General features: G+C 35.2%; 2 protein-coding genes across 5 annotated transcripts in view; one reads left to right on the forward strand and one right to left on the reverse strand.

Moving 5' to 3' along the window:
* MIS18BP1 (MIS18 binding protein 1) overlaps positions 1–5,994 on the forward strand; it is a 47,534-nt gene extending 41,540 nt beyond the window's left edge. For both annotated transcript variants that reach the window (XM_082735235.1, XM_082735236.1), the window contains 3 exons: positions 2,746–2,830; positions 4,524–4,578; positions 4,759–5,994. In XM_082735235.1, the coding sequence (XP_082591361.1) occupies positions 2,746–2,830; positions 4,524–4,578; positions 4,759–4,862 (244 nt within the window). In that variant the 3' untranslated portion in view covers positions 4,863–5,994. The remainder of the gene's footprint in view (positions 1–2,745; positions 2,831–4,523; positions 4,579–4,758) is intronic.
* Positions 5,598–24,992, reverse strand: part of FANCM (FA complementation group M) — a 66,381-nt gene continuing 46,986 nt past the window's right edge. For 2 of the 3 annotated variants that reach the window (XM_082735230.1, XM_082735228.1), the window contains 9 exons: positions 24,840–24,931; positions 24,641–24,709; positions 22,459–22,575; positions 21,549–21,705; positions 18,398–18,504; positions 17,095–17,652; positions 11,928–12,303; positions 9,973–10,264; positions 5,598–8,622 (listed from right to left, as the gene is read on the reverse strand). In XM_082735230.1, the coding sequence (XP_082591356.1) occupies positions 8,505–8,622; positions 9,973–10,264; positions 11,928–12,303; positions 17,095–17,652; positions 18,398–18,504; positions 21,549–21,705; positions 22,459–22,575; positions 24,641–24,709; positions 24,840–24,931 (1,886 nt within the window). In that variant the 3' untranslated portion in view covers positions 5,598–8,504. The remainder of the gene's footprint in view (positions 8,623–9,972; positions 10,265–11,927; positions 12,304–17,094; positions 17,653–18,397; positions 18,505–21,548; positions 21,706–22,458; positions 22,576–24,640; positions 24,710–24,839; positions 24,932–24,992) is intronic. The other variant, XM_082735229.1, reaches the window with a different exon arrangement.

Genomic DNA, 24,992 nt, shown 5'->3' on the forward strand with positions numbered 1-24,992 from the left:
TAATAGAATACATGATATATAAATATATTTAATATATATTATATATTTATATATAATAGATATTATTACATTATATATAATGTAATTATATATATTCATATATTTTATATAAATATATATTATACATGTATATATGTAATATATTTGTACATATTTTAAATATATATTATATATATTATATATAGAAAATATAATATTATTATATTCTATGAATCATGCCTTCAAAGAATTTTTTTTTTAAAGATTTTATTTATTTATTTGACAGAGATCAGAAGTAGGCTGAGAGGCAGGTGGTGGGGGTGGGAAGCAGGCTCCCCACTGAGCAGAGAGCCCAATGCAGGGTTTGATCCCAGGACCCTGAGATCATGACCTGAGCTGAAGTCAGAATTTAACCCACTGAGCCACCCAGGCGCCCCAACCTTAAAAGAATTTTTAACAACAAAGAATAATGTTCAGTTGATTATAGATTATAAATAGTATCCCAATTTACATAATATATTCAGAGAGGAAATTTCTTGACTAAAAACATCACTAGCCATTATCCCTCACTGAATGACTTTTGGCTTTTGGGTGGTTTTTGGTTTTTTTTTATATCACTTTTACAATGATGGCAATACATCTTTTTTTTCCCCCCAGTAGAACACATGGTGGACTCATTAATATCATGAATATATCTCCAAAAACTTTGAAAAAATGAGTTTCCTAGGCCTCCTTTTAATTTTAAATAATGAAACAGTTTTTATCACTTCAGAAGTGACTTTTTTGTACAGGACAGGCTCATGGGGTGCTGATCCTGAACAGCTGGCCAGGCTTATTCACTAGCTATACAGCAGTGTTTGTGGTTCACATTAATACCTTAATACAGTCATATATTTAGAAATTTCAACATGTCATAACTTTATGGTTGCTTCCAGATTATCATAAAGGATATTTGATCATAAAGGATCTTGAACTCAAGAGAGAGAATTAGAATTGGTGTTCAGTTGGTATTTACTGTTATAAGCAAGACTACGAACCGTAGGGAGAAATGGGAACAACCAATCTGTTTCGGTTCAGTTTGTGTCTGTAACTGAGCCAAGTATTTGCTAAGAATGAGAAGGGGGAAAATAAAAAGAAACGCCTCAACATTTAGTTGAAAGCTATAAATTGAGGATTTTCATCACCAGGTATATCCTTAAAGTGGCTAACTGTTAAGATTCAATCTGGATAGGGAAGGAAATGAACAGTAGAAGGGAGTGAGAGGTCTTAAAAGGAGTCCAGGGACAAGTCGTCTCAGTGAACTTTGGAAAAAAGAGCAAGATAATGATTGGAAAGAATACAAATGGGACAATGAGCAATAAGCAAAACCTTAATTTCCTAGAATATTCTTACTCAGTGTTTCCTTTAAAATGTTAGGTTGAAGCGTTTTGTCCATTTCCATTAGTACACAGTTGTCTTAAGAATGGAAAAGACAGGGGCGCCTGGGTGGCTGAGTGGGTTAAAGCCTCTGCTTTCGGCTCGGGTCATGATCCCAGGGTCCTGGGATCGAGCCCCACATCGTGCTCTCTGCTCAGCGGGGAGCCTGCTTCCTCCTCTCTGCCTGCCTCTCTGCCTACTTGTAATCTCTGTGTCAAATAAATAAATAAAAATCTTAAAAAAAAAAAAAGAATGGAAAAGACAAATACACTTTTCCTGTTTTTAAGTTTTTATTTAAACTCTAGTTAGCTAACATACAGATTAATATTAGTTTCAGGTGTACAATATAGTGATTCAGTACTTCCATAGGACACCCAGTGCTTAACTGGGTGGACACAAGTATGCTCCTTAGTCCCCATCACCCATTTAGCTCATCCCTCCCCCATCTACCTCCCTTTTGGTAACCATCAGTTTGTTCTGTATAGTTAAGAATCTGTTTCCTGGTTTGCCTTTCCCCACCCCACCTCCCAGTTCATCTATTTTGTTTCCTAAATTACAAGTCTGAGTGAAATCACATGGTTATTTGTCTTTCTCTTATTTTGCTTAACATGCTTTCTGGCTCCATCCATGTTGTTGCAAATGGAGATTTTAATCTTTTTTATGGCTAGGTTATATTCAATTTTATATATATGCCACATTTTCTTTATTCATCAATTGATGGATACTTGGGCTGTTTCCATGATTTGGCTATTGTAGGTGATGTTGCTCTTAACATTGCAGTGCAGTATCCCTTTGAGTTAATATTTTGTATTCTTTGGATAAACACCCAGTAGTGCCATAGCTGGATCATAGGGTAGCTCTATTTTTAACATTTTGTGGAATATCAGTACTATTTTTCGCGTGGCTGTACCAGTTTGCATTCCCACCAACAGTGCACGAAGTTCCTCCTTTCTCCACATCCCCAATACCTATTGTTTGTGTTGATTTTAGTCATTCTGACAGGTATGAGGTGATATCTCGTACTTTGATTTTAATTTGCATGATGATCAGTCATGTTGAGCATTTTTTTCATGTGTTTGTTGGCCATCTGGAGTCATTGGGGAACTGTCTATTCATGTCTTCTGCCTGCTTTTTAATTGGATTATTTCTATTTTGGGTGCTGAGTTGCAGAAGTTCTTTATATATTTTGGATACTAACCCTTTATCAACTTCCCAGAAAATACACTTTTCCCCAGAAAATGTACTTTTTAAAGATCAAAACACATTTTAAATTAATTTTGTCAATTGCTATTCAGGCTGTGGAGAGAAGTATGATAGTTAATGTTGACTTAAAATTTTGTATTCAAACAGGAATGATTGTGATAAATATGTCTTTCGTATGCAAAAAAAACATAGAAGTAAAGGTGGCATTGTCTGGGGCAATATCAAGAAAAAAGTAAGTTTATTTATTCTTCATTTATTCATCACCTTTATGGAATAACTATAATATATGGCAGACTGTGAGAGTTATATGTAAAAGTTCTTGCCCTCAAAGTAGTTACTCTTAGAGAATATTATTTATGGAGGTAAAATGAAGAACCCCCTTGTCTCCTGATTGTATATTCCTTCTGACCAGATTATAGCAATTTCTTCCTCCCTCACCCATGTTAAAATATTTATATTGCATACTTGCTCTAGATTATAATTCTTCTCAGAGTTTGTAAACTAAACATTGGGATTACATAATCCTGTCCAATCTCTATGGGTTTCCTTTGTCCACAGGAAATGGTAGATACTTAAAATCAGCCTGGAGACTAAATTCTTTAAAAGAAATCTCCAGTATTGAGGGTGCAGACAGACTCAATGATTCTTAGATTTCCTTTTTCCAGTCCCACATTCCTGAGACCAGAGAATGAAATTGTGGTTTGTTGCAAAGGATCTGGAATCATCATAGTGAGAAAGACTTGGCTGGCGTCTAGTCTCTGTTTCACCAGTGAAAAGTTGGATTGTTTTGACAACTGTTTCACAAACTCGAATGTGGCCAAGAGTCACTTAGGGATCTTGTTAAACAGATTCTGAACCAGTAGATTTGAGATTTCTACATTTCTAAGGCTTCAGATGATATAATGCCTATGTTGCTGTCCATAGACCATACTGAGTAGTAGCAAGATCTTAATCCACTTAGTCTGTTCACATGGATAAATCTATAAGAACCCTTCCTATTAAGAATTTTTCTTTGTATTTCTGATAATCATCCTAACCAGTACTGGACTTCTTTTCTTCTTAATGTGTCAAAATGGGAGCAATCTATTGAAATATAATAATATCCTTGTGATTTAGTCCTATTTTTTTCACAGACTAGTATTTTGTAGCTAGTGTGTGAGGACAGAAAGAGCAAAGGATTTAGTGTTAAAAATTCTGATTTCAAGATTTGACTTCCCGTACCAGCTTTATAATAAGACAAACTGTTTGGGCTTTCTAATCTCATTTTATTCACGTATGGTTATCATTGATGTGGGAATCATGGGTTTAGTGTCCTTGAATGATTTTGAGAGCTAAATGATAGAATAGTGGTTTTAACTCATTTCACAAGAAAAAGTACATTTATATCACAATCTGATCATGGGTTTGTATCTGAAAAGTTTGAACTATATTTACCTTTAGTACAGTGGATATACCCTGTCATATTTTCTATTCTATTCCTTTTCATTTTTTAAAGATAGGCAGCCATGGCCAAAAGTTTAAAAGTCATTGATGTAATAAGTATGTATTATACATTTAAAATTTGTCATTTAAGTTACCATTTTAGACAAGAATTTAAATTCTGCTAGTGTAATGTAATGGATTGAGTACTTAGATTTTGGCAACTGTCCAGAGGCCCACAGACTATCCCGTCACTTCTGCAGCATTAGTTTGTAATATTTTCTTATAAGTCATGTTTGCCAGCAATGGGAAAAACACTGAATAAGTATTCTTGCCGCAGATAAATTCAACTTAAAATTAGACATTTCACAGATAATTATAATGTGATTAGGTATCATTATAGGCATGTGTTCAAGGTACTTGGGGTGAAGCATGCTTATTTTGTCTATGTTTGAGGCAGAATTCACAGAAGGTACTATTTACTATTAATATAAACTTTCTTGCAGGTTGAAACGGATTTTTTAACTCCAACATCAAAGAAAGAAACCCTGTTTAACAAAGGTAAGTTATTTTTCTTTTGTAGCTTAATCTATTATAAGATAACCTCATTATTAACATGATACATGAAATTAACTGCTCTCAAATGGGCCAGACTTAAACTATTCAGTTTCTCAGTTCTTTTCAGTTTCTTTGAAATTACTTTTAGAAGTATACTAATCTTTATTAAATTTCTCTTTACAGAATTAGGAGGAAATTCTGGTATTGGAAAACTTTTCACTAATGCTATGGAGTCTTTAGATGAAGAAGACAAAGATTATTATTTTTCAAATTCTGATTCTGCATAGTAAAAATGAGAAAATACTTCCAGGATTTTTATCAAGAAGCAGATATCTGTATCTTCTTTTGGAATATATGTATTTTCCTTATAACATACCTTCATATGAAATTGTGGAAGGTTTTAGGAGTTTGTATTCAGAATAAACATCCTCCTGTAAATATTGCTCATTGCTGCAGGTTACTAAAATTTAAGGACAGTTGTTTTGCTTGTATAGATATTTGTAAATTTCTGCAATATTAAAATATTCTAGGGGTACCTGGGTGGCTCAGGGGTTAGAGCCTCTGCCTTCGGCTCGGGTCATGATCACGGGGTCCTGAGGTCAAGCCCCATGTCGGGCTCTCTGCTCGGCAGGGGGCCTGCTCCCCCCCCCACCTGCCTCTCTATTTGTGATCTCTGTTAAATAAAAAATCTTTAAAAAAATTCTAGATAAGTCTCGCTTAAGCATCCAAGTCTGCTTACTTTAAGAAAATCATGTTCCAGATTTTTTAAAAGCTTCCAAGAAAATATTGCTCCCTTTAGGAATAGGGTTGGGGAGGGAGAATGAAAAGTAGACTGGATTGCTGGGTACTGGATACTAGGTACATGAAAATGTCTGAGTTAGCATTTGTTATCACTTGGTATACAAGCCAGAATTGATTTAATGTTTAAATTACATGTTGTTGAAACTAACGTGACACTCTTTCTCCAGGTTTTTTTCTTAAAACTTGTGATTAGCATACCTATGAAACCTATGTAAATTTAATTTATTGCTTTTTCGTTATTTTATTAGGTAGAATCAGAGTACAAATTTTGTTGCATTACGCCTTATTTACATATGCAGACATTGGTCTCAAAAAGACTGGATTAGGCAAACATTCAAGTAGTTGAACTACATTGTAAGAAGTTAATAAACCATGTTATAGTGAACATTTTCTTTTCAGCTCCTTTAGAAATAGACATTATTTAGCTCATTTTGCCACTCTTGTTTTGAAATTTGACATACAATATTTTTCCTGTGGTTATAGTATATATTCACTTACCCTTTCTCTCCAGTTAGATTGTTCAAATAAACTTGGTTTGGTTTTATAACATTTGTATTTTGGTTGTTGTTGTTTGATTACTGGATCATAAAAAGTAAATAAATATGCACTTTGTTATTGGTTCAGCTTGTTGCCTCAAAAATTCTCAGAACTTTTAGTAAAAAATATGTTTTCTTGTTTCTTAAGAATTTAGTCAGTAACAATCAGTTGTATAACTATTTAACTTTTGGAAACATAAGATTTGAAAAGAATATTGCTGAGATATTAGACTGAGTTCATAATTGTTTCTGCCACAAAGACTTAGATGTAGAATGGAACAAATGAAGAGATTATCTTAGTGAAATACAGTTTTATGCCAATATTTGGTATAATACCATGTTGTTTAATGTTAATGGATAGTGTTTTTAAGGAGTTAGAGGGTACTTAAATTCCATAATGGGAAACAAAAGGATAATTTTGATATAGCACAGACTTAACACCCTAAAGTGTGGCCTTCCCCCCCTTCCCAATTCCCTTTGTCCTGCTAGAACTCATTCAGTGTCCTTCCTAGTCTACTTTACTGTATCCCACCTGCCAGGTACTTGGTTAGTTCCATTTCTTTCCATCAGGTCATAAGATAAGCTAGTAAGCCTTAAAGTAACCTCCAAAGGAAACTTAAAAATAGGCTTAAAGATGGATTAATAATCAGTAAGGTTGACAGTTAAGTGCTACCAATGAAAGTATAAAGAAGACTACTGCAGCTTAAATATGGATAGAGTTCTTCTGTACACGGCAAGCATAAATAAATAAAATCCTCTAGGTTGTCTCCCTCACACCAGGTTAATTAATAGAATATTTTGTCTGGTGGTTGGACACAAAGAATATGAGCACACTGGTGTCTGCATGGGAGGTGCTGCAAGGTGGTCATCATTCCCAGGTCAGTGGGAAGTTGTTGAGGAACTGCATGCTTCTGGAATGCAGCTAGGGCATGGTACCATCAAATGTCCCCCCCCCCCCCCCGCCCCGCACCACTGACAACAGGTAGCAGGAATAAGCAGCAGCAGAACAGCAAACTGGAGCCAGAAAGAAGCCCCTTCCTTCTACTGATAAAGCTTAAATCATGCCCACTGTAGGGAGAAATGTTCAAAAAGTCCAGTCCGTTATAGCAAGATTCCAAAGGGTAAATTTGAGCCTGAAAGAAAAATAAATCGATGCTTGCACATGAACCAATAACTTCTAGAATTTCTCACTTCGACAGAATTATTGAACAGTAGAACTATGAAATCTGCTGCTCTAAGTAGAATTAAGAATTTATACTACCACAAAGAAGCTAAGCTCACAATTAAGGGTTAACTTTTTAGTGGGGGGGGCGGGCAGGACCTGTCTCTAATTCCTGGGCTCTGGTTCTAGATTTCCCAGTAAACTTGAATGAGTCACTTGTTTGTGGGCCTTATTTCCACCTGATAAGAAAAGAGAAAAGAAATCTGAATTAGGGGCGCCTGGGTGGCTCATGGGTTGGGCCGCTGCCTTCGGCTCAGGTCATGATCTCGGGGTGCTGGGATCGAGTCCCGCATCGGGCTCTCTTCTCGGCAGGGAGCCTGCTTCCTCCTCTCTCTCTCTGCCTGCCTCTCTGCCTACTTGTGATCTCTCTCTGTCAAATAAATAAAATCTTTAAAAAAAAAAAAAAATCTGAATTAGGTGAACTCTGAAGTCCCTGCCTGGTGTAAGGCAAGCAGAACTCAACTGTGAGGTTAGTTCACCTACTCTGCAGGGTAACAAGAAAACAATGAGGCAACCAGAGAATAAAGGACTCTAAATGGGGGGTTGGGGGGGAGGGGATCCATAGTTAAAGACTGACTAGGAGGGCCTCAGATATTGCAGATAAAACTGGAGACATCCTAAAATATCCATAGCATCACAGACACTATTAAGGGCACAGTGAAGTCCACATTCAACAGCTCATCTGATACTAACAAGTTTCCCAAATCTAAGCCAATACTCCACTTCTCTGAATATGATATTTCAACAACAAAAAAAGCAGTGTAGGTTGGAGTTCATACTAGCAGAATTTGACTATACTTGATTGGGACACTTTTGATAAGATAATCATATTCAGTTAAATTTTCATCTCTCCTAGTAACTGAAGCACACTTCTAATGATAGAGCTACCATTCACATCTTACCCAATATGTAGATAGACTCAGGACATTTAAAATATTCTGTATGATAATATCATTTTTATATAGGAAAATTATTTATGACCATTAAGTTGGCAGCAGTCAGACACCTCAATCTATTATGCTAACAAATGGCAAGTACAGTGCTATAATCTCTGGAAATTTTCTAAAATACATCTCTATCCCAAGCTTCTACTTTCTTTAAAGCACCTTCAGTAAACCTTTGATTCAATAAATAAGTTTCATAATCTAGTTAATCAAAATGATTACTGAATATCAGGTTTTCTTTTAAAATAATTATAATCTATATAAATAAAAATATATACAATATAAAATACATATGAAACTATTCTTTTACATATTTTAAACTGATCACCACAAACCACAATAATGATTATTGAAGTGCATTCAGTATTGCGAGAGTTCTTTTTCATAACTGAACCTGAGCAATATGATCATGCATCAGATTGTAGTCTACTTTGGTTGACCATCTGGTAACATCTGCACATCAAATACATAGTGAATATATCTGTATATCTCCTCAGCCTTCTGATGAGTTACTTGTGCACATAAAGAGATTTCTTGAGGTGAGCTGAAAAATAAATGAGTAGAACTTTTGTATAATTTAATCTTACTTGCTTAAAGAGCACCAAACATAAAAGAGTTAATATGTCCGTAGCATGAGTTTAAATAAAAGTTATTCTCTATATTTAAAGTCATATATAAAAATAATTTCATTGTTTTACACATGGGCCTTTGGTTTAATTAACCTATTTTCTGAAATCTTCCTTTTCAAGCAATATAACAGACAAAATCTTGTAAAATTTGCAACTATCACATTTGTCTAGTTCCAAAACTAAACAGCCCAGACTCTGAGAAACTCAGAGTTTTAGAGGGGAGAAGGGTGGGAGGAATGGGTGAGCCTGGTGGCAGGTATTAAGTTGGGAACGTATTGCAAGCAGCACTGAGTATTATACGTAAACAATGAACTGTGGAATACTACATCAAACACTAATGATGTATTGTATGGTGACTAACATAACACAATTAAAAAAAGAGGATAAAAAAATGCAAGCTCATGGACGGGACTGGAAGAGATTATGCGGAGTGAAATAAGTCAAACAGAGAGTCAATTATCATATGGTTTCACTTACTTGTGGAGCATAACAAATAACATGGAGGACATGGGGAGATGGAGAGAAGGGAGTTGAGGGAAATTGGAAGGGGAGGTGAGCCATGAGAAACTATGGACTCTGAAAAACAACCTGAGGGTTTTGAAGGGGCGGGGGATGGGAGGTTGGGGGAGCCAGGTGGTGGGTATTAAGGAGGGCCCAGATTGCATGGAGCACTGGGTGTGGTGCAAAAACAATGAATACTGTTACGTTGAAAAGAAATATAAATAAATATTCTTAAAAAGCAAAAAAAAAAAAAAAAGTACATTGGGGAACTTATAATACAAGTAGCCCTTGACAGTGGAGACGTTTAGTATGTTGCTAGACAATATTGCTCTACCTTGACAATGAGCTCTCAATCTCTTTTCTAGAGAAGGATATTGATGGGAAGGTGAACTTGTGAGGATATAATAATGTAAAGTTAAGGAACTGCTTAGTTTTCACTTTAAGAAAAAGTAAGTGCATTTTTATGTTCTTGGGATGAATTCAAAGTGAGCCTTACGACCTATGCATTTCATTGCGATACCTGTGAAATTTGTAGCTTAAATTAAAGTTGTAATTTATCTTTATTTGGTTAAAAAATAAATCCCAGAAGGCTCTAAGTTCCCCAAAGGCAATGGATCGAGCCCCACCTCAGGCTCCAGTCTTGGCAGGAAGCCTGCTTCTCCCTCTCCCACTCCCCTGGCTTGTGTTCCCTCTCTTGGTGTCTCTCTGTGTCAAATAAATAAATAAAATCTTAAAAAAAAATAAAAATATTAAAACAGACATACCTGTTAGTCATCTTTTTCACAGAAGAAAACCGGTGACACATATTTAATGCAGCTATGTAACTTATATTGGGAATACTTAGATAAAATTGAAGTGCCTCACATTTACTTCTGCTCACCACCGTTGGAACATGAATACCAACATTCTTTCTTTGTTCTAGTAAAGATAGTTCCTTTAGCAAATCTGCAGTTTCTTCTTGGCAGGAACTGAAAAGAATTCGGATTCCAGCACCAATTAAGGCACTCAGCAAGTTGTCGTAGCTCTTTGTTCTCCTAAACATCCTGGATATGTCTCCTAAATATTTCATATTTAGGAAAATACATTAAATTACATTAAGTAAATTACATTAAGTAGAATCATTAATACTACATATAATCAAAATCCCAAGATCCATACCCATTAAGCAAATTAGTGCCATCTTATGCTAATGAGAAAGGCTCAACTGAAGATTTAGTGATTCTCAAGTATCTGGGAGATAAAATAGGAAGAATTATCCTTATGAGGAACTTCAGTTAGAATCAAAAAGATGAGTCAGCAGGAGAGATCTCATATTCCTAGATAATTCATTGCTAAACACCAATACCATATTATTCTAAAATTCATAATGCTAGCACTGATGAATAGCTCAAGTACTGGCTTAACTGATATAAAATCTTACATATTTATCCCAAGAGTAACTCAAAACCCTGCATACCCATTTTAGCGTCATCCTTAATTCTTGCCTATTAAGTTACTTCCCTACCTTTCCCATTCATTTCTTTTCATATTCTATCCTCCATCCTTTTGGGGGCACTTTTCATTGCGGAAAAACAAAACAAAAATTTTTCCATAACTTTTTTTTCCTGCAACTTTTGCCATGTTACTTTCCTTTTATTCCAAATCTATTTCCTTTATAAAGGATATTTTGATAAAGAGGAAATTATAGAATTTTAACCCTAAGAGGACCGAAGAGATAGCTTAATCAAGTCACTTGTCAGAAAAAGAAAGAAGGAAAGAAAGAGACAGACAAACTGAAAGAGCCACTTATCCAAGGCCATATAGTTTTACCACTGACAGTATGGGGATAAAAAGGTACAATGTTCAATTATCAACCCAGTGTTTTATATAAACTACATTTCCTTTTACTTTATACTGTGTGGCTGTATAACTCTTGAATTCTTCCATACTGGCCTTTTGCCTGCATGATTTCTCTTAGTCCTCATAATATTACAAAATGAATAGAACACGTATATTATTAACCCCTCAGAGGGAGTGATTTGTTAATGCAACGTCACATAGCTATTGTGACAATAGAATTCAGTGTGTCTTCTGATTCCATATTCCATGACCTTTTTTATCATTCTCAGGGCTCCCCCTTCAAGTAGGTACCACCCAAAGAAATTCTGTAACTGAAGTTCCTATGCACCCATTTCAGCTCCCTAATAAGAATACCTGAGTATTCAACTGAACTCTCTTTATACCTCAAATCTGCTCTTCTCTGATAATCATAATTAATAAAAAGCAGCACTACCTAGTGCTCGGTGAAAGAAATCAGTTGATTCAAGGGTAATTCTTGCCTCCTTCCACCAACTACTGCCAATCCTGCCTCCTAAATCCCCTAAATCCTCCTCCTTTTTCCCACTACTGCCTTAAGGTCCTATCCTTTCTGAAGCCCCTGAAAAAAATGCACGACTGGTTTACTTGCCTTCAATTTCTTCTTTAACTCTCAAACTGCCTTTAAACACAATGACTAAAAAAATCCAAAAATAAACCTATTTATGAAGCAGCTAATGATAATTGCATAAAATAAATATAATGACTAATGAAAAACATTATGGCTTCATATAAACACATAAAGTGACATTTTTGAGTCAGGTATTTATATTTTAAGAGTTTCCAAATACTGATAGCAGAGTGAATTAAACAATAATCTAGTTCCTTTACAACTTTATAAACAAAAACATTTAAAAACACAAACCTGTTTTTTCTCTGTCCTTCTCCACTATCACACATATTCTTTCAAACATGCTCTGTAAGTACTGGATCTGGTCAATGAGTTTGTTCTTATTGATACTATTTAACATCTCAGATTGAGACCTCCTTTCCACCACCATGCGGTTGCTCACAATGTAATCACAGCCATTAAGAGGACAAACCTCTACTTGTAAGCCATGAATTGCTCTTAGGGAAGAAATTACTTCTGATCCAGAAGTGATTTCACAACTATCTACAAGAATACAAGTTCTTTGGCCTTCCTGTGGAAGTCTAAGAGAAGCATATGTGCCAGCCAAATGTGGTCTTGAATTGGAACAATTTGCCACGGAAGTTCTCAAATCCTCCAGAGTATGACCAACCTGAAAAGGTGGAAAATATTGGTAACTATCAGGTTAAATATTAGTGCCATAAACTTCTAACACCTGAAACTTATTTTCCTTACTGATATTATTTCTTCTTTTTAACTGTTTTTTTCTTCCTTCAACATGATCAAAGTGACTATGTAACATGAAGGACCAAGCTACCACTTCACACCTAGTAGGATGGCTAAAATGAAAAACAAAACAGTAAAATAAGTGTTGTCTGAATGTGAAAAAACTGGAACCTACATTGCTGGTGGGAATGTAAAATAGTTTGGCCACTGTGGAAAACAGTTTGGAGGTTTCTTAAAAGTTAAACACAAGGGGCGCCTGGGTGGCTCAGTGGTTGAGCTCCTGCCTTCAGCTCAGGTCATGATCCCAGGGTCCTGGGATCAAGCCCCACATTGGGCTCTCTGCTCAGCATGGAGCCTGCCTTTCTGCCTATTTGTGATCTTTGTCTGTCAAAAAAATAAATAAAATCTTAAAAAAAAAAAAAACCACCACAGAATTACTGTATGACCCAGTAATTCTACTCCTAGGTATATACCAAAAAGAAGTGAAAATAGAGACTCAGATATTTGTTTGCCAATTAATTTTGGAAAATTCTCAGTCATTGCCTGTACAAATAGATCTTCTAACCTATTCTCTCTTCTCCTTAATTCCAATTATGTGTATCTGAGATTGTTGGACACAGTCCCAGAGCTCTTGGATGCTCCATGCTGGGTTTTTCTTATTCACCCTTTGTGTTTCATATTGGGTAATTTCTATTGACCAAGCTTTAAGTTTGTTCTCGTTCCATGATTGTGTTGCATCTACTGATGGGCTCATTAAAGATATTCTTCATCACTCTTAGTATGCTTTCCATTTCTAGCATTTCCACTTTCTTGTTTTTTATATTTTCCATTTCTGGAATGATGGTCTCTTTCTCTTCATGCATGTTTGTTTTACTTTTCCACTAGAACCTTTAATATATTAATCAAGATTATCTTAAAATACTTATCTGGTATTTCCAACATCTGAGTCATACCTGAAAGTTCTTGGGAATGTTTTCTTCTTCTATATATCTTGTAACTTTTGGGTGAAAGCCAGACATCTTGTGTAAGGTAGTAGTAATTCTAGAAACATCTATGCTTTTCTTGGGGGGGGTGGGGACTAGGCCTTTAGTGTGTGGTGTTTAACCAATCTAGTCAAAAGTTGAGTTTAGGGTTTTGTTTTGTCTTTAAAGATCTTATTTGTCAGAAAGAAAGCACGCACATACAAGCAGGGAGTGGCAGGCAAAGGGAGCAGACTCCCTGCTGTGGAAGGGGCCTGATGTGGGACTCAGTCCCAGGATCTTGTGATCATGACTGGAGATGAAGCAGATGCTTAACTGACTGAACCACCCAGGCATCCCGGTTTTCTTATTGCTATGATTAGCCTAGAGACTTTAAACTCCCATAGTGTTACTTTGTATTTAGGATGGGGACAGGGTTCTGCCGATGATTTTTTGAAATGTTCTCTCAGCTTTAGATCTTCTCTGTGAGCCTGCACCTCAGTGATGTTCTGTCTTTATACTACCTTGTCCCTGTCAGCAGTTGATTGTTTTTGTTACTTAGTGCTTGCTAGCCTGCTTGGAGAGAATGTTGGACACATGAGGTGGCATGGCGGCAGCAGGGCAAGTGGTGGTGGGGGAGGAGGGAAATTCTTTCCTTCTTTCCTGCTTCAGCCTGAGCTGGACTTTTGTCCCTCAGTCTCAGAAATAGGATCTGCTCAGTGATCCTGCCCTCCTTCCTCCCAGTGGTTGAAGATCTCTAATTCTCTAGGCCCAAGATGTTTTCACGCTTCTGTATCAGGTATAGAATGTTTTTTTCTTTTTGCCTTCTTCCATCTGCAAAGGGTCTTTCACCTAGGCTCTGAGGTATAGCTATAAGGTCTGCTACTCATCCCCAGCAGCTTTTTGTTCTATAGGAGAAATAGGGGAGAAAGGAAACAGATGGGGTTTGCTGCCTTTTCTATAGTAACTGCAAGTCACCTTCCCAAAGGCCTGGCATTAGCAAAGGAGGCTTTTTCTGATTCTGTCTTTCCTGTGAACACCTGATTGAGTCTATGAAGACTAGCCCATGAGGAGTTATGAATTCCTCTCTGTGTGTAATTCCCAGTGGTTCTAAATTTTCATGCTAGTTTATTGCCTTCTGCAATTTATTAAAGTTTTAGCTTAGTCTTCTTACCAAAATATACAGTACCCAGTAACTTTGGCAGTAACTGTGCCAAATCAACTAGTCTCTCAATGGAAGCACTTCTTTCCTTAGAAATAAGGCTCATCTACAACCTCAGCTCCACAATAGTTTCAAGTAAAACCATGATTCTGTGGATTATCTGGCTTTTTGTAGCTGCTGAGACTAGGAAGGGAACAATGTTCTTTCCAGTTTTCCACACCCTAAACTAAAGATGGAAGTCCTAATCACTCAAAAATAATCTTCAAAATAATTCAGTATTCAATTTAAAAAAAAACTGCATTAAAGAAACAAAAGAGAATATTTAGAATACTTAGTTATTTTGAAGTAGAAAACTGTTTCCTAAACATAACACTGAAGTTCAGAAACTGTAAAGAAAAAAATTGAGACTGTATAGAAAAGTTACCTCTTCCCAAGGCAAAATCCACCATCAAGAAAAATGTACCTCATGTTCTCACCCCTCCTACTTCAAGTGAGAATAATCATACTACGTTGAAATGGAGTATAAGTAACAGAAGAAAATTGAAAACACCTTTCTATAAAAAATCTATTCGTCCTTTTTCAGTCCTCAAAGTATTACTAGATGTATCCATTTTTTAGAGCATGCCAATGTAGAAATGTAGTTAGTGCTTCTGATTTCCAAAGGATTGTGCATATACAGATCTTTCTCAAGAATGAGATAGGATTACCTCTCAATAAATTCATCATAAATTGAAAAGATTGTTAAGTAGCAAATGCATTTAATGCACCTAACCTACTGAACATCATAGCTTCCCTTATACCTTAAAATTGCTCAGCATACATACATTGGCCAATGCTGGGCAAAACCCATCTGATTTAAAGCCTATTTTACAATAAAAGTGTTGAATATCTCTTGTAATTTATTGAATACTGTACTAAATGTGTAAAACAGGATGGCTGTATGGGTAGAGAGAGTTACAAGTGTATTAGTGGTTCACACTCACAATTGTGTAGCTGACTGGAAGCTGCAGCTGCCAACATGACCTCAGAGTATCAAACTACAGGTTGCTGGCCCAGGACAAGATAAAAAATTCAAAATCTTAAGTAGGGTTTCTACATAATGCATATTGTTTTCACACCCATCATAATGTCAAAAAATTAAGTTGAACCATCTTAAACCCAGGGGCTTACTATGTACTTTGACCCTTGGGATTATTATCTTTATACTATAGCTAAAGATACTGAGGCTCAGAGAAATTAATTAGCCTCGAGTTCTATTACAAGACTTAATCTAGTCACCTTTATTCTAATTATGCCTTGAAGAAATAACTTTGTGCAAAAAAGCCTGGGGAAAGTTTAAAATTGGAAACATCCAGATGCCTGGGTGGCTCCGTTGGTTAAGCCTCTTACTCTTCAGGTCAGGTCATGATCTTGGGGTTGTAGGATTGAGCCCTGTGTTAGATTCCACTGGGCATGGAGCCCAAGATTGCCCCTTTCCCTCTTCCTCTCCACCTCTTCTCTCTCTCTAAAATAAATAAATAAACCTCTAAAAACAAAAAGTTGAAAACATCAAATTAAGAGCTACAGTGTTGATACTAGAGCATGTTGCTAAGGCCGAATGGCCTAAAACACTCGGAATAAGGTATTTAGAGAAATAGAAGTTTAGGTCTAGGTCTCTCTCCAAGATAACAATCAAGGAAAGAACTCAGTTATGTACAGTTAAGGGATTCCTATTACCAAAACCTTTAACCCCTATTTTAACAAAAATATATAAACTTAAAAACTATAAGTTGCTTTAGGGATTATTTCAGCAATAATAAAAGACAGGGAGAAGTTGGAAACTGGACTATCTGGCCATTCTAAAAAGAGAAAATTTTAAAGGAAGGAAATCAGGTAGTGGTTCCTAAACTTCTCTCCCCAGTAAAGTTACATATCTGAAACGGAAAAGAAAGTTAATCTGTGGGGAACTAGTTCTGAGCATGTAACTCCTGCTAATTTTATTTTGCAAGCAGCCCATTTCCTACATCCTTTCTGTAAAACTATCAAGCTTCTTTATAGAGTTTTATTAAGAAAATGATTATCATACTTAAAAATATTAAAACATAAACATCCCTATATGAATTATCAATAAATTTAGTGTACTATTTTGTTTGAAGAATTTCACCACTGAGGCACCTGGGTGGCTCAGTGGATTAAGCATCTGTCTTTTGCTCAGGTCATGATCCCAGGGTCCTGGGATCGAGTTCCTCATCAGGCTCCCTACTTAGCAGGGAGTCCGCTTCTCCCTCTCCCTCTGCCTGCCGCTCTGCCTACATATGCTCTCTCTCTCTCTCTCAAAAATAAAATCTTAAAAAAAAAAAAAAAGAATTCACCACTTGCTACTTTTGACTTACTTAACACAAAACACACAAAAAAGCAAAACAACAGGGGAAACTGGCTAGCACAGTTGGAAGAGCATGGGACTCTAGATGTTGGGTTTGTGAATTCAAGCCCCATGTTGGGTATAAAGATTACTTCAAAAAAAAAAAAAAAGAATAGACTTAGGAAAAAAAGGAAAACAGCAAAAAATCTCTTTTGGTAAACATATGAAGGTTTTTTTCTCTAATTTGATCCATACCTTTAAATGAATTGGAAATTTTCTACAGTCTTTCTGTGAATCAACAGAAGAGAATGACGGTGAGGTAGGTTCAATTTTATTACAGCTCTGCGGTTTGAAGTCAGAAACTTCATCCTTTAAATGAAGTGGTGTCTGTTGTCTCTGCTGTGGTGACTGATTAACAACTGGGGCACAACGGTCCTTGGACTGCAATGAAGACCCAAAACACACTATATTCGAACAATGGTCCTGCTGGTTGCTCTTATTAACAGTGCTCGGGTTAAACACAATACTGGATTCTCTGTTATCATTTACAGTGTTTTCCTCCTCACTTGAATCATCTGGTAAAATAATTCTGGATAATTTCTTTTTTGAACGTGCACAATTCTGTCTCATCTCCATTTGTTTTAGCTTTACTGCACGTCGGGTTTTATATTTTTTACTCCCACTTGCAAAGCAATCTTCAGTTATTATGTTGAAATCAACACACACTTCTTCTTCACTTGATTGGCTTTTGTAAGACTCATCTTCATCAACACAAAAACTATCTTCTAAGTAGGTTTCATCTTGCTCAGGAATCTATAGTAAATATATCAATTAGCACATTATAAATTTCTTTCATAAAATCAGTATGTATTTAACATATTCTTTTAAGTACATGAAATCTTTATGAATATTTCACTTTACCAATCCAGTCACTTGCACTCAACAAATATATCCTGACTATATTCTTTATGGAAGAAAATGGGAAGACTGAGATTAAAAAAAAGAATAATTTACCCTCTAGAAATTTATACTAGGTAGATAGCCAGAAAAATAAAGAGTAATTTATAAATATTGTGGATAAGTGCTACATAACGAACACAATGGAAGTATAGAGATATGAATGACCATATAACCAGGCTGAATATTGGCAATTTGTAAACAAAGAAGACTAGTGTGAAAATTTGTCCATAAATGAAAAATAATCTATAATTAACCCCTTTGTAAAAAAATAATTTTCAAGAGAAATAAGAGAACATGTAAGACTTAAAAATTGTTAACAGTTATGATGAACTTCTAGTCACTTCTTTTAAACATTCTTTTAATTGGAAAACAATAGTGAATTCTAATGGGCTCAAATTGAAGATAAGAATAATTTGACCAAATTAGGAAAAAAGGCATTCTGAGAATACATTTCTTCCACCTTCCTTCCTGAATCAGGGCAGAAATTATCTCAAATAGATCTAACAGTCCAGTTTTAGAAACAATGGAGGCTTAATTAACAGGAATATATTTCAACATTTCATCAGGAAACTCTCCGCTATATTTCTATAGTTCATACCTGTGAGAAAATATTTATGTTGTTATGTTTCTTATGGACCATTTTATACTGATTGCTCATCAATGGACTGCGCAAAGATTTCATGTAAATAGCTCTCATTTCAGAATCTGTGTAAAGATAAGAATTTCAAGCAGCAACATTGTTTATCTATTTTTCAAAGATTTTATTTATTTATTTGTCAGAGAAAGAGCACAAGCATGGGGAACAGTCGACAGAGGGAGAAGCAGGCTTCCCACTGAGCAGGGAGCCCAATGTGGGACTCAATCCCAAGACCCTTGGATCATGACTTGAGCTGAAGCCAGACGTTTAATCAACAGAGCCACCCAGACGTCCCTCAAGTAGCAAAATTAATTAAATGAAAACTAGTGAAGTATTTAGTTTTGACCTATTCTAGATTTAATAATTCAAGCCCTGTGGAATTATTTTACACAAAAAATATTTAATATGTACTGAAACAAGTCTAAAAACAATTATTAAAAAAGTTAGTTTTGCCTTTGAAATCAGGCTATGTGGTTGGATGATTGTGACAATTTATTTAAGCTCTCTGCCTTAGCTATCTTTCTCCTCTGAAAATGAGTTTTTAAGATGCCTTTTCATGAAAAAATAAATGTATATGAATAACTTTAGGACCATATTTGATATACAGAAAATACTGAATGAAACACAAGAAATTCAGGCAAGAAAGAAAGCATATGCTTAAAAACATCAAAAGGCATAACTAATGGTAAGTATGTTTCATAATTGTCAGTCAAGCAAAAACTGGGAAACACATTAAGTTTTTATTGATGTTTGCCTTCTTTTTAAGGTTATAATCAGAAAGCAATTTTACTTTTGTCTCCCATTTTCCCTTACATTTTTTGAAGTGATTAACAGGTTCTTTTCAGAGATAAAATTGATAATTTAATAGGGCTCAGAACCAAATGTATAATTTTTATAATTTTTTCTTTGAATTACATTTCCTTTATCTCCATTCCATACTATAGCTATCAACTACTAGGTACCCTCCTAATTACCTATTCACTTCTTACTCATGCTTAATTCCTATAAACTTAATGAGACTCTTACTTCTAGTTTCTTGGAAGAACCCAGAATCAGGAGCTTTCAGAGAATTCTGTTTGTTTGCTTCATAGATTTTTTTTTTTTTTTTGGTCTAATGTACATACAGTAAAATTTATCTTCCTTTATGGTACAGTTCTGTCTTGACAAATGTATCGTTATAAGAAACAATAAACTATTTGCTGTCCCTATAGTTTTACCTTTTCCCAAATATCATATAAATGAAAAAACAAAAAAAAAAAACCTCTAAAACCCTACATTATTTCAAATGCACTATGTCTGAAATGGAGTTTCAGGGGTGCCTGGTTGGCTCTGTCAGAAGAGCACACCACTCTTGATCTTAGGGTCATGAATTTGAGCCCTACACTGGGTGTAAAGATTAGTAAAAAAATAAAAATAAAAAATAAAAACTTTTTTAAAATTGTAAAAATAAAATGGAGTTGCTGATCTCCGTACCCTCCATCCTAAGGGCTCTACATGCAGCCTGCCCAATATCAGACAACAACGACTATGTCCTTCCTGTTGCTCAAACCTACTGACTCTTCTTTTTTTTCTCAAATCCATCAGAACATCCTGTCAGCTGCACATATCCCAAATCCAATCTTTCACACCCTCACACTGCTACCACTTTGGTTAACACCACTAGCATTCCTTAGATTACTGCAATAACCTTCTAAATGGTCTCTTCTCCCACCTTTGCTCCCCTATAGGCCATTCTCACCAAAGCTAGAGCGATACTACTGCAGCAAGTCAGACCAGGAGATGCCTACTCATTAATTCTCTGATATTACGTCCTACCACTCCGCTTCTCCATCGTTCAATTCCAGTCATAGTGCTGTTCCTGGAATATGCTGGGCACACTCCTGCCGCAGTACCTGTCTACTGGTTGTTGTCTTTGCATCAACATCCCCCACCAGATTATACTGTAAACCTCCAAAAGCCACTCTGGGGGTGCCTGGGTGGTTCAGTGGGTTAAGTCTCTGCCTTTGGCTCACATCATGATCCCAGGGTCCTGGAATCAAGCCCCGCATCGGGCTCTCTGCTCAGCGGGGAGCCTGCTTCCCCCTCTCTCTGCCTGCCTCTCTACCGACTTGTGATCTCTCTCTCTCTGTCAAATAAATAAAGTCTTTTAAAAAAAAGCCACTCTGTTAATGAACATTAAGAGCGTAACACTAGGAACCCTTATTCTGAAGTCACATCAGTATCAAGGACATAGTACTGAGAACTTAGTCTCTAAGACCCTTTTTCTTTAAAGTACTGCTTGGGAAAATTCATTGTCTTAAATCATGACAGAGAGTACAAGAGCAGAATAAATGGCAAGATCTGTGAAAGATTAAAACCCATAGAACCCCACCAGAATCTTTCCTATTTCTATTATAGCCAATATGAATCATCTGCAATTAATGTATTATATATAAGATCTGCTCAGGCATTGTTTGGAGACATCATTTTCCAAAAGTAGATCTCTCTTACTTGGCAAATTTAACAAATTTAGGTTTGTGTACCACCTGCTGTTAACAATCAGCGTTGTTCAAGTCCTCATCTCCTTCTAGTCTTTGATCAAATGTCACCTTCTCAATAAGACCTGCCCCTAATTACCTTATTTAAAATTACTGCTTGTCTATTAATAATACTCCCAACCCCTGTCACTCCAAATCCTCATCTCATTCTTTTATTTTTCTGTAAATTGCTCACCTTATAACATACTAAATAATTTAGTTATTATGTGTATTCTTTGTCTCTTTCCATTCACATGTTAGCTTCATAAGGGCAGAGGTTTTTATCCCCTTTGTTTACTGATACAGCTTTCTCAAAACCTTACCAGCACACAGCAGTCACTAAATACTTGTTAAATGAAAATCTGACACTGCACCAGCCAATCATTCTGGTGAGAAATGATCAAATTAGCAGACTATAAATAACCAAGTCTAAAAAAATAGCAAATAGTATAGCATTTGAATGAAAGTGACCAAATATTTCACACATACCAAATTTACTTCCTTTTAAAGTTCTTTAAAAACGGACTAAAATATTTAAATATAACCACATTAAAATCACTGAAAATTAATGGAAAAAGTATCATTATATCATTTACCATTTATAGCCTGTGAAAGTTGAGTTTCATCATTTAAGAAGTCATGTAATGAGGAGTCTTGTTCATTTTCTGACTCATCATTTTCATCTGATGAAACATACTCTGCCTCTTGTTCGGAGAGCTCTGCTTCGTAATCTAAAAACTTCTTAGCTGCAAGCTGTGACAAATTAGAAAACATGGAGATACCCTCAAGGAAATCATTTATTTTCTTAAATAATTGGAAATAGTTCTATAAAATGGATTTTTTGGCAATGCTTTTAAGACAAAAAAGAAAAAGAAAACTGCAAGAAGAAATGACAAAGTAGCACATATATTTAAAATTTCTGATAATTCTATTATAAGCAAAATACAGCACAAGTCAGCACATTAGTTTGCTGAATGTTTCTTAATAAGCATAAAGTCTTCCAGGTCTTCCGGTTAATTAATTTTGCCAGGAAAACTACTGTACCACAAAAAAAGATATTCAGGAAAAAAAGGTGGTAAAGAATTATTTCTAAGGATTTGAGTATTGCATAGAGACTTAAAAAAATGAAGTAATGACTGTGAAAGCAAATATTCTAAAACTCAAGATTTCTGTCTCTGTATTTTTTTTAATTTGAGTCTTAAATTTTCAATACACTGAAGTTTCTTCATTTAGTCATTTAAAATAACAGAATACTAAAAGATAGTTTCAAAACAAGAAAGAAACAAAACTGTCAAAGCTTGATATTTTAATTCCAGTAAAACAGGGTCAAAATAGTTTTAATTTTCTACTTTTTTCCTATGAAGAAATTATAGTGAGAAATCTATTCCTACATAAAATCTTCTATCCATAAATTATATATATAAATATATAACATAATAGTAAGTATAAATATATAAACAAACAAACAAATAAATATATATATATACGAAAGTGAAAAAAGTTTACCTTAAGGTAACTCTGTTTCTTCTGGACTTTGATGCCCCTTTTTGCAGTCCTGAAGTCTTCTAATTGTGGATGTTGTTTGTGAAAATTCTCACTTTCATCACTAGATGATAATTCTAACTATAATAATTCAATAAAATTCTTGCATAAGAAAATATAATCAAATCTCATTTTATGTAGTTCTCATGGGTTATTAGTTTTATTTTCAATTTTTTTTTAATTTTTTTTTTTTTTTAAGATTTTGTTTATTTGACAGACAGAGATCACAAGTAGGCAGAGAGGCAAACAGAGAGAGAGGAAGGGAAAGAGGCTCCCCACTGAGCAGAGAGCCTGATGCAGGGCTCGATCCCAAGACCCTGGAATCATGACCTGAGCAGAAGGCAGTGGCTTTAACCCACTGAGCCACCCAGGTGCCCCAATTTTTTCTTTTTAAATAGTTGACCTAACATTTGACCTTTTTTTGTTAGAAAAATAAAATATTCCCACAACTCAGAGCCATGTTAAAAATATATAATCCTTAGGAATGTAAAAGTCACTGGTGCCTGGGTGGCTCAGTCAGTTAAGCATCTGCCTTCAGCTCAGGACATGATTTCAGGATCCTGGGATCAAGCCCAGGTCAGGCTTGCTTCTTCCTCTCCCTCTGCCCAATCCCCTACCCCCACTCATGTGCGCACTCTCTCTTGCCCTCTCACTCTCTCAAATTAATAAATAAAATCTTAAAATTTAAAAGTTAGGTGATACTAAGTACTAAAACACTAAATTAGGTAATATAGTTATACTAGCACAGTATTCATCCAATTTAGTATTACATCAAATTTATTTGATGACAACTTGTAGTTTCAGTTTAACTATCTCCTCCAGAAGATCCTAAAGGTCTTTACAAAAATTATTTAAGCCTATAAATATAATCTATCAAATCAGTCAAAACATATAGGAGTCCTTTCAAACCAAGAAACCAATAAAATCATAATAAATTTTAACAATGAAGCCTACCACTTTATCTCTTACAAATAATATAAAATCAAACAAAAGAATAAAAGAAGTTCACCAAAATAATTTCAAGTACCAGGAATAATTTCACTTTAAAACAGACTGATCATCAGCATTATCAGTATTCTAATTCATTTACCATGAGTCAATCAGACATTCTAGTTAAGGTAGCAAGTTAAAGCAATTTTTCTAGTGAAGTACTATGGGAGTAAACAAAGGGAATATGAGTTGATTACATGTTTTATTAATTTTGCACTTTATCCTAGAGCACAATAGAGAATTAAAAAAAAAAAAAAGCAGGATTTCCTAATCCCAACATTTTCTACACTTCTCAGCTTATAGCTGATAACAAATGAACATCATTAGCCTACTCAAACTTCAGATTCAAATAGTCACCAATGCGTGCCAGATATTGTCATTTCATTCACTATTCTACAAAATCCTCAAACTCAAACATATTCAACACTGAATCTATCCCCTTTTTATTGTCTCCGAATTTGTGACACATGTCCAAACAGCCCTAGCCAAGAAACAGAGACTCATCTTGAACTCCTTCCTTTCCTTTTTCAGGAAGCAAATGAAAGAATAAGGGCTTCAGAAACACCCTCATTTTTTCCCAACTTTACTTCCTGGCACTCTTTGTATTTACCATCTAATAATAAAGATGCTGTATCCCCATTTTGTGTCATTCTTTAAGCTGCTTGCTCTGTTGGCAATGCTTTTCCTTGCCTCACTGCCAAATATGCTTTAAGAATTAGCTAAGGTATTTATAATCTTCAAGAAACTCTCCAGAACTCCCAAGGACTAGGATAAGGGCTGATCATTTTTTATCACTTAACTTATAAAAATTTATATTGAAATTATCTGTTTACTTATCTCTTTCCTATTAGATTTTAGGTGACTTAAGACAATACCAGGATATAATATTTATAGTAGTGTCCCCCAGCATCTTACATAGTAGATATAGAGTAGATAGATATTTAGGGAACTGCTGAAGCGTACTGAATAAAATTGCTTTTAAAGAAGTATAAATTTGAAAAAGAAATTCCAATCACATAAGATTTACTATATATTTTTGTGTTAACTATATACCTATTAGATCAATCTTATCTACATTCACCTATACATGTATTTTTCTTTTAATAATTACTCCAAAGGAACTTTAATCACTCTACATTATCTATTACCTACTTACTCTGTTTGGAGGAAACCTGCGCTTTTTTACAGCATGTAGTGGGGAATCAACTTCATTGTTTTTCTGATCCTAGATAAAGTAGATAATTAGATTAAAGGTTAAAAAAGAAAGACTTAAGGTAAGGGAGAAAAAAGCATTTACACAATCACATTATTGTGATTATTACATCACTCACCTCAGGAGATTCTAAATGACTCACCTCAGGGGATTCTAAAACATTTCCTTTTGTTCTTTTACTTTTTCTTCGGAAAATTTCATCATCTTCACTTTCACTGCCTGTTAATTGTTCACCTATAATTTATTAAAAAAATGAATCTGGTCAATAGATTTATCTACTCACTACTATTTTATC

This window comes from Mustela nivalis (genome assembly GCF_964662115.1).
Source record: "Mustela nivalis genome assembly, chromosome: 6".
Taxonomy (NCBI): domain Eukaryota; kingdom Metazoa; phylum Chordata; class Mammalia; order Carnivora; family Mustelidae; genus Mustela; species Mustela nivalis.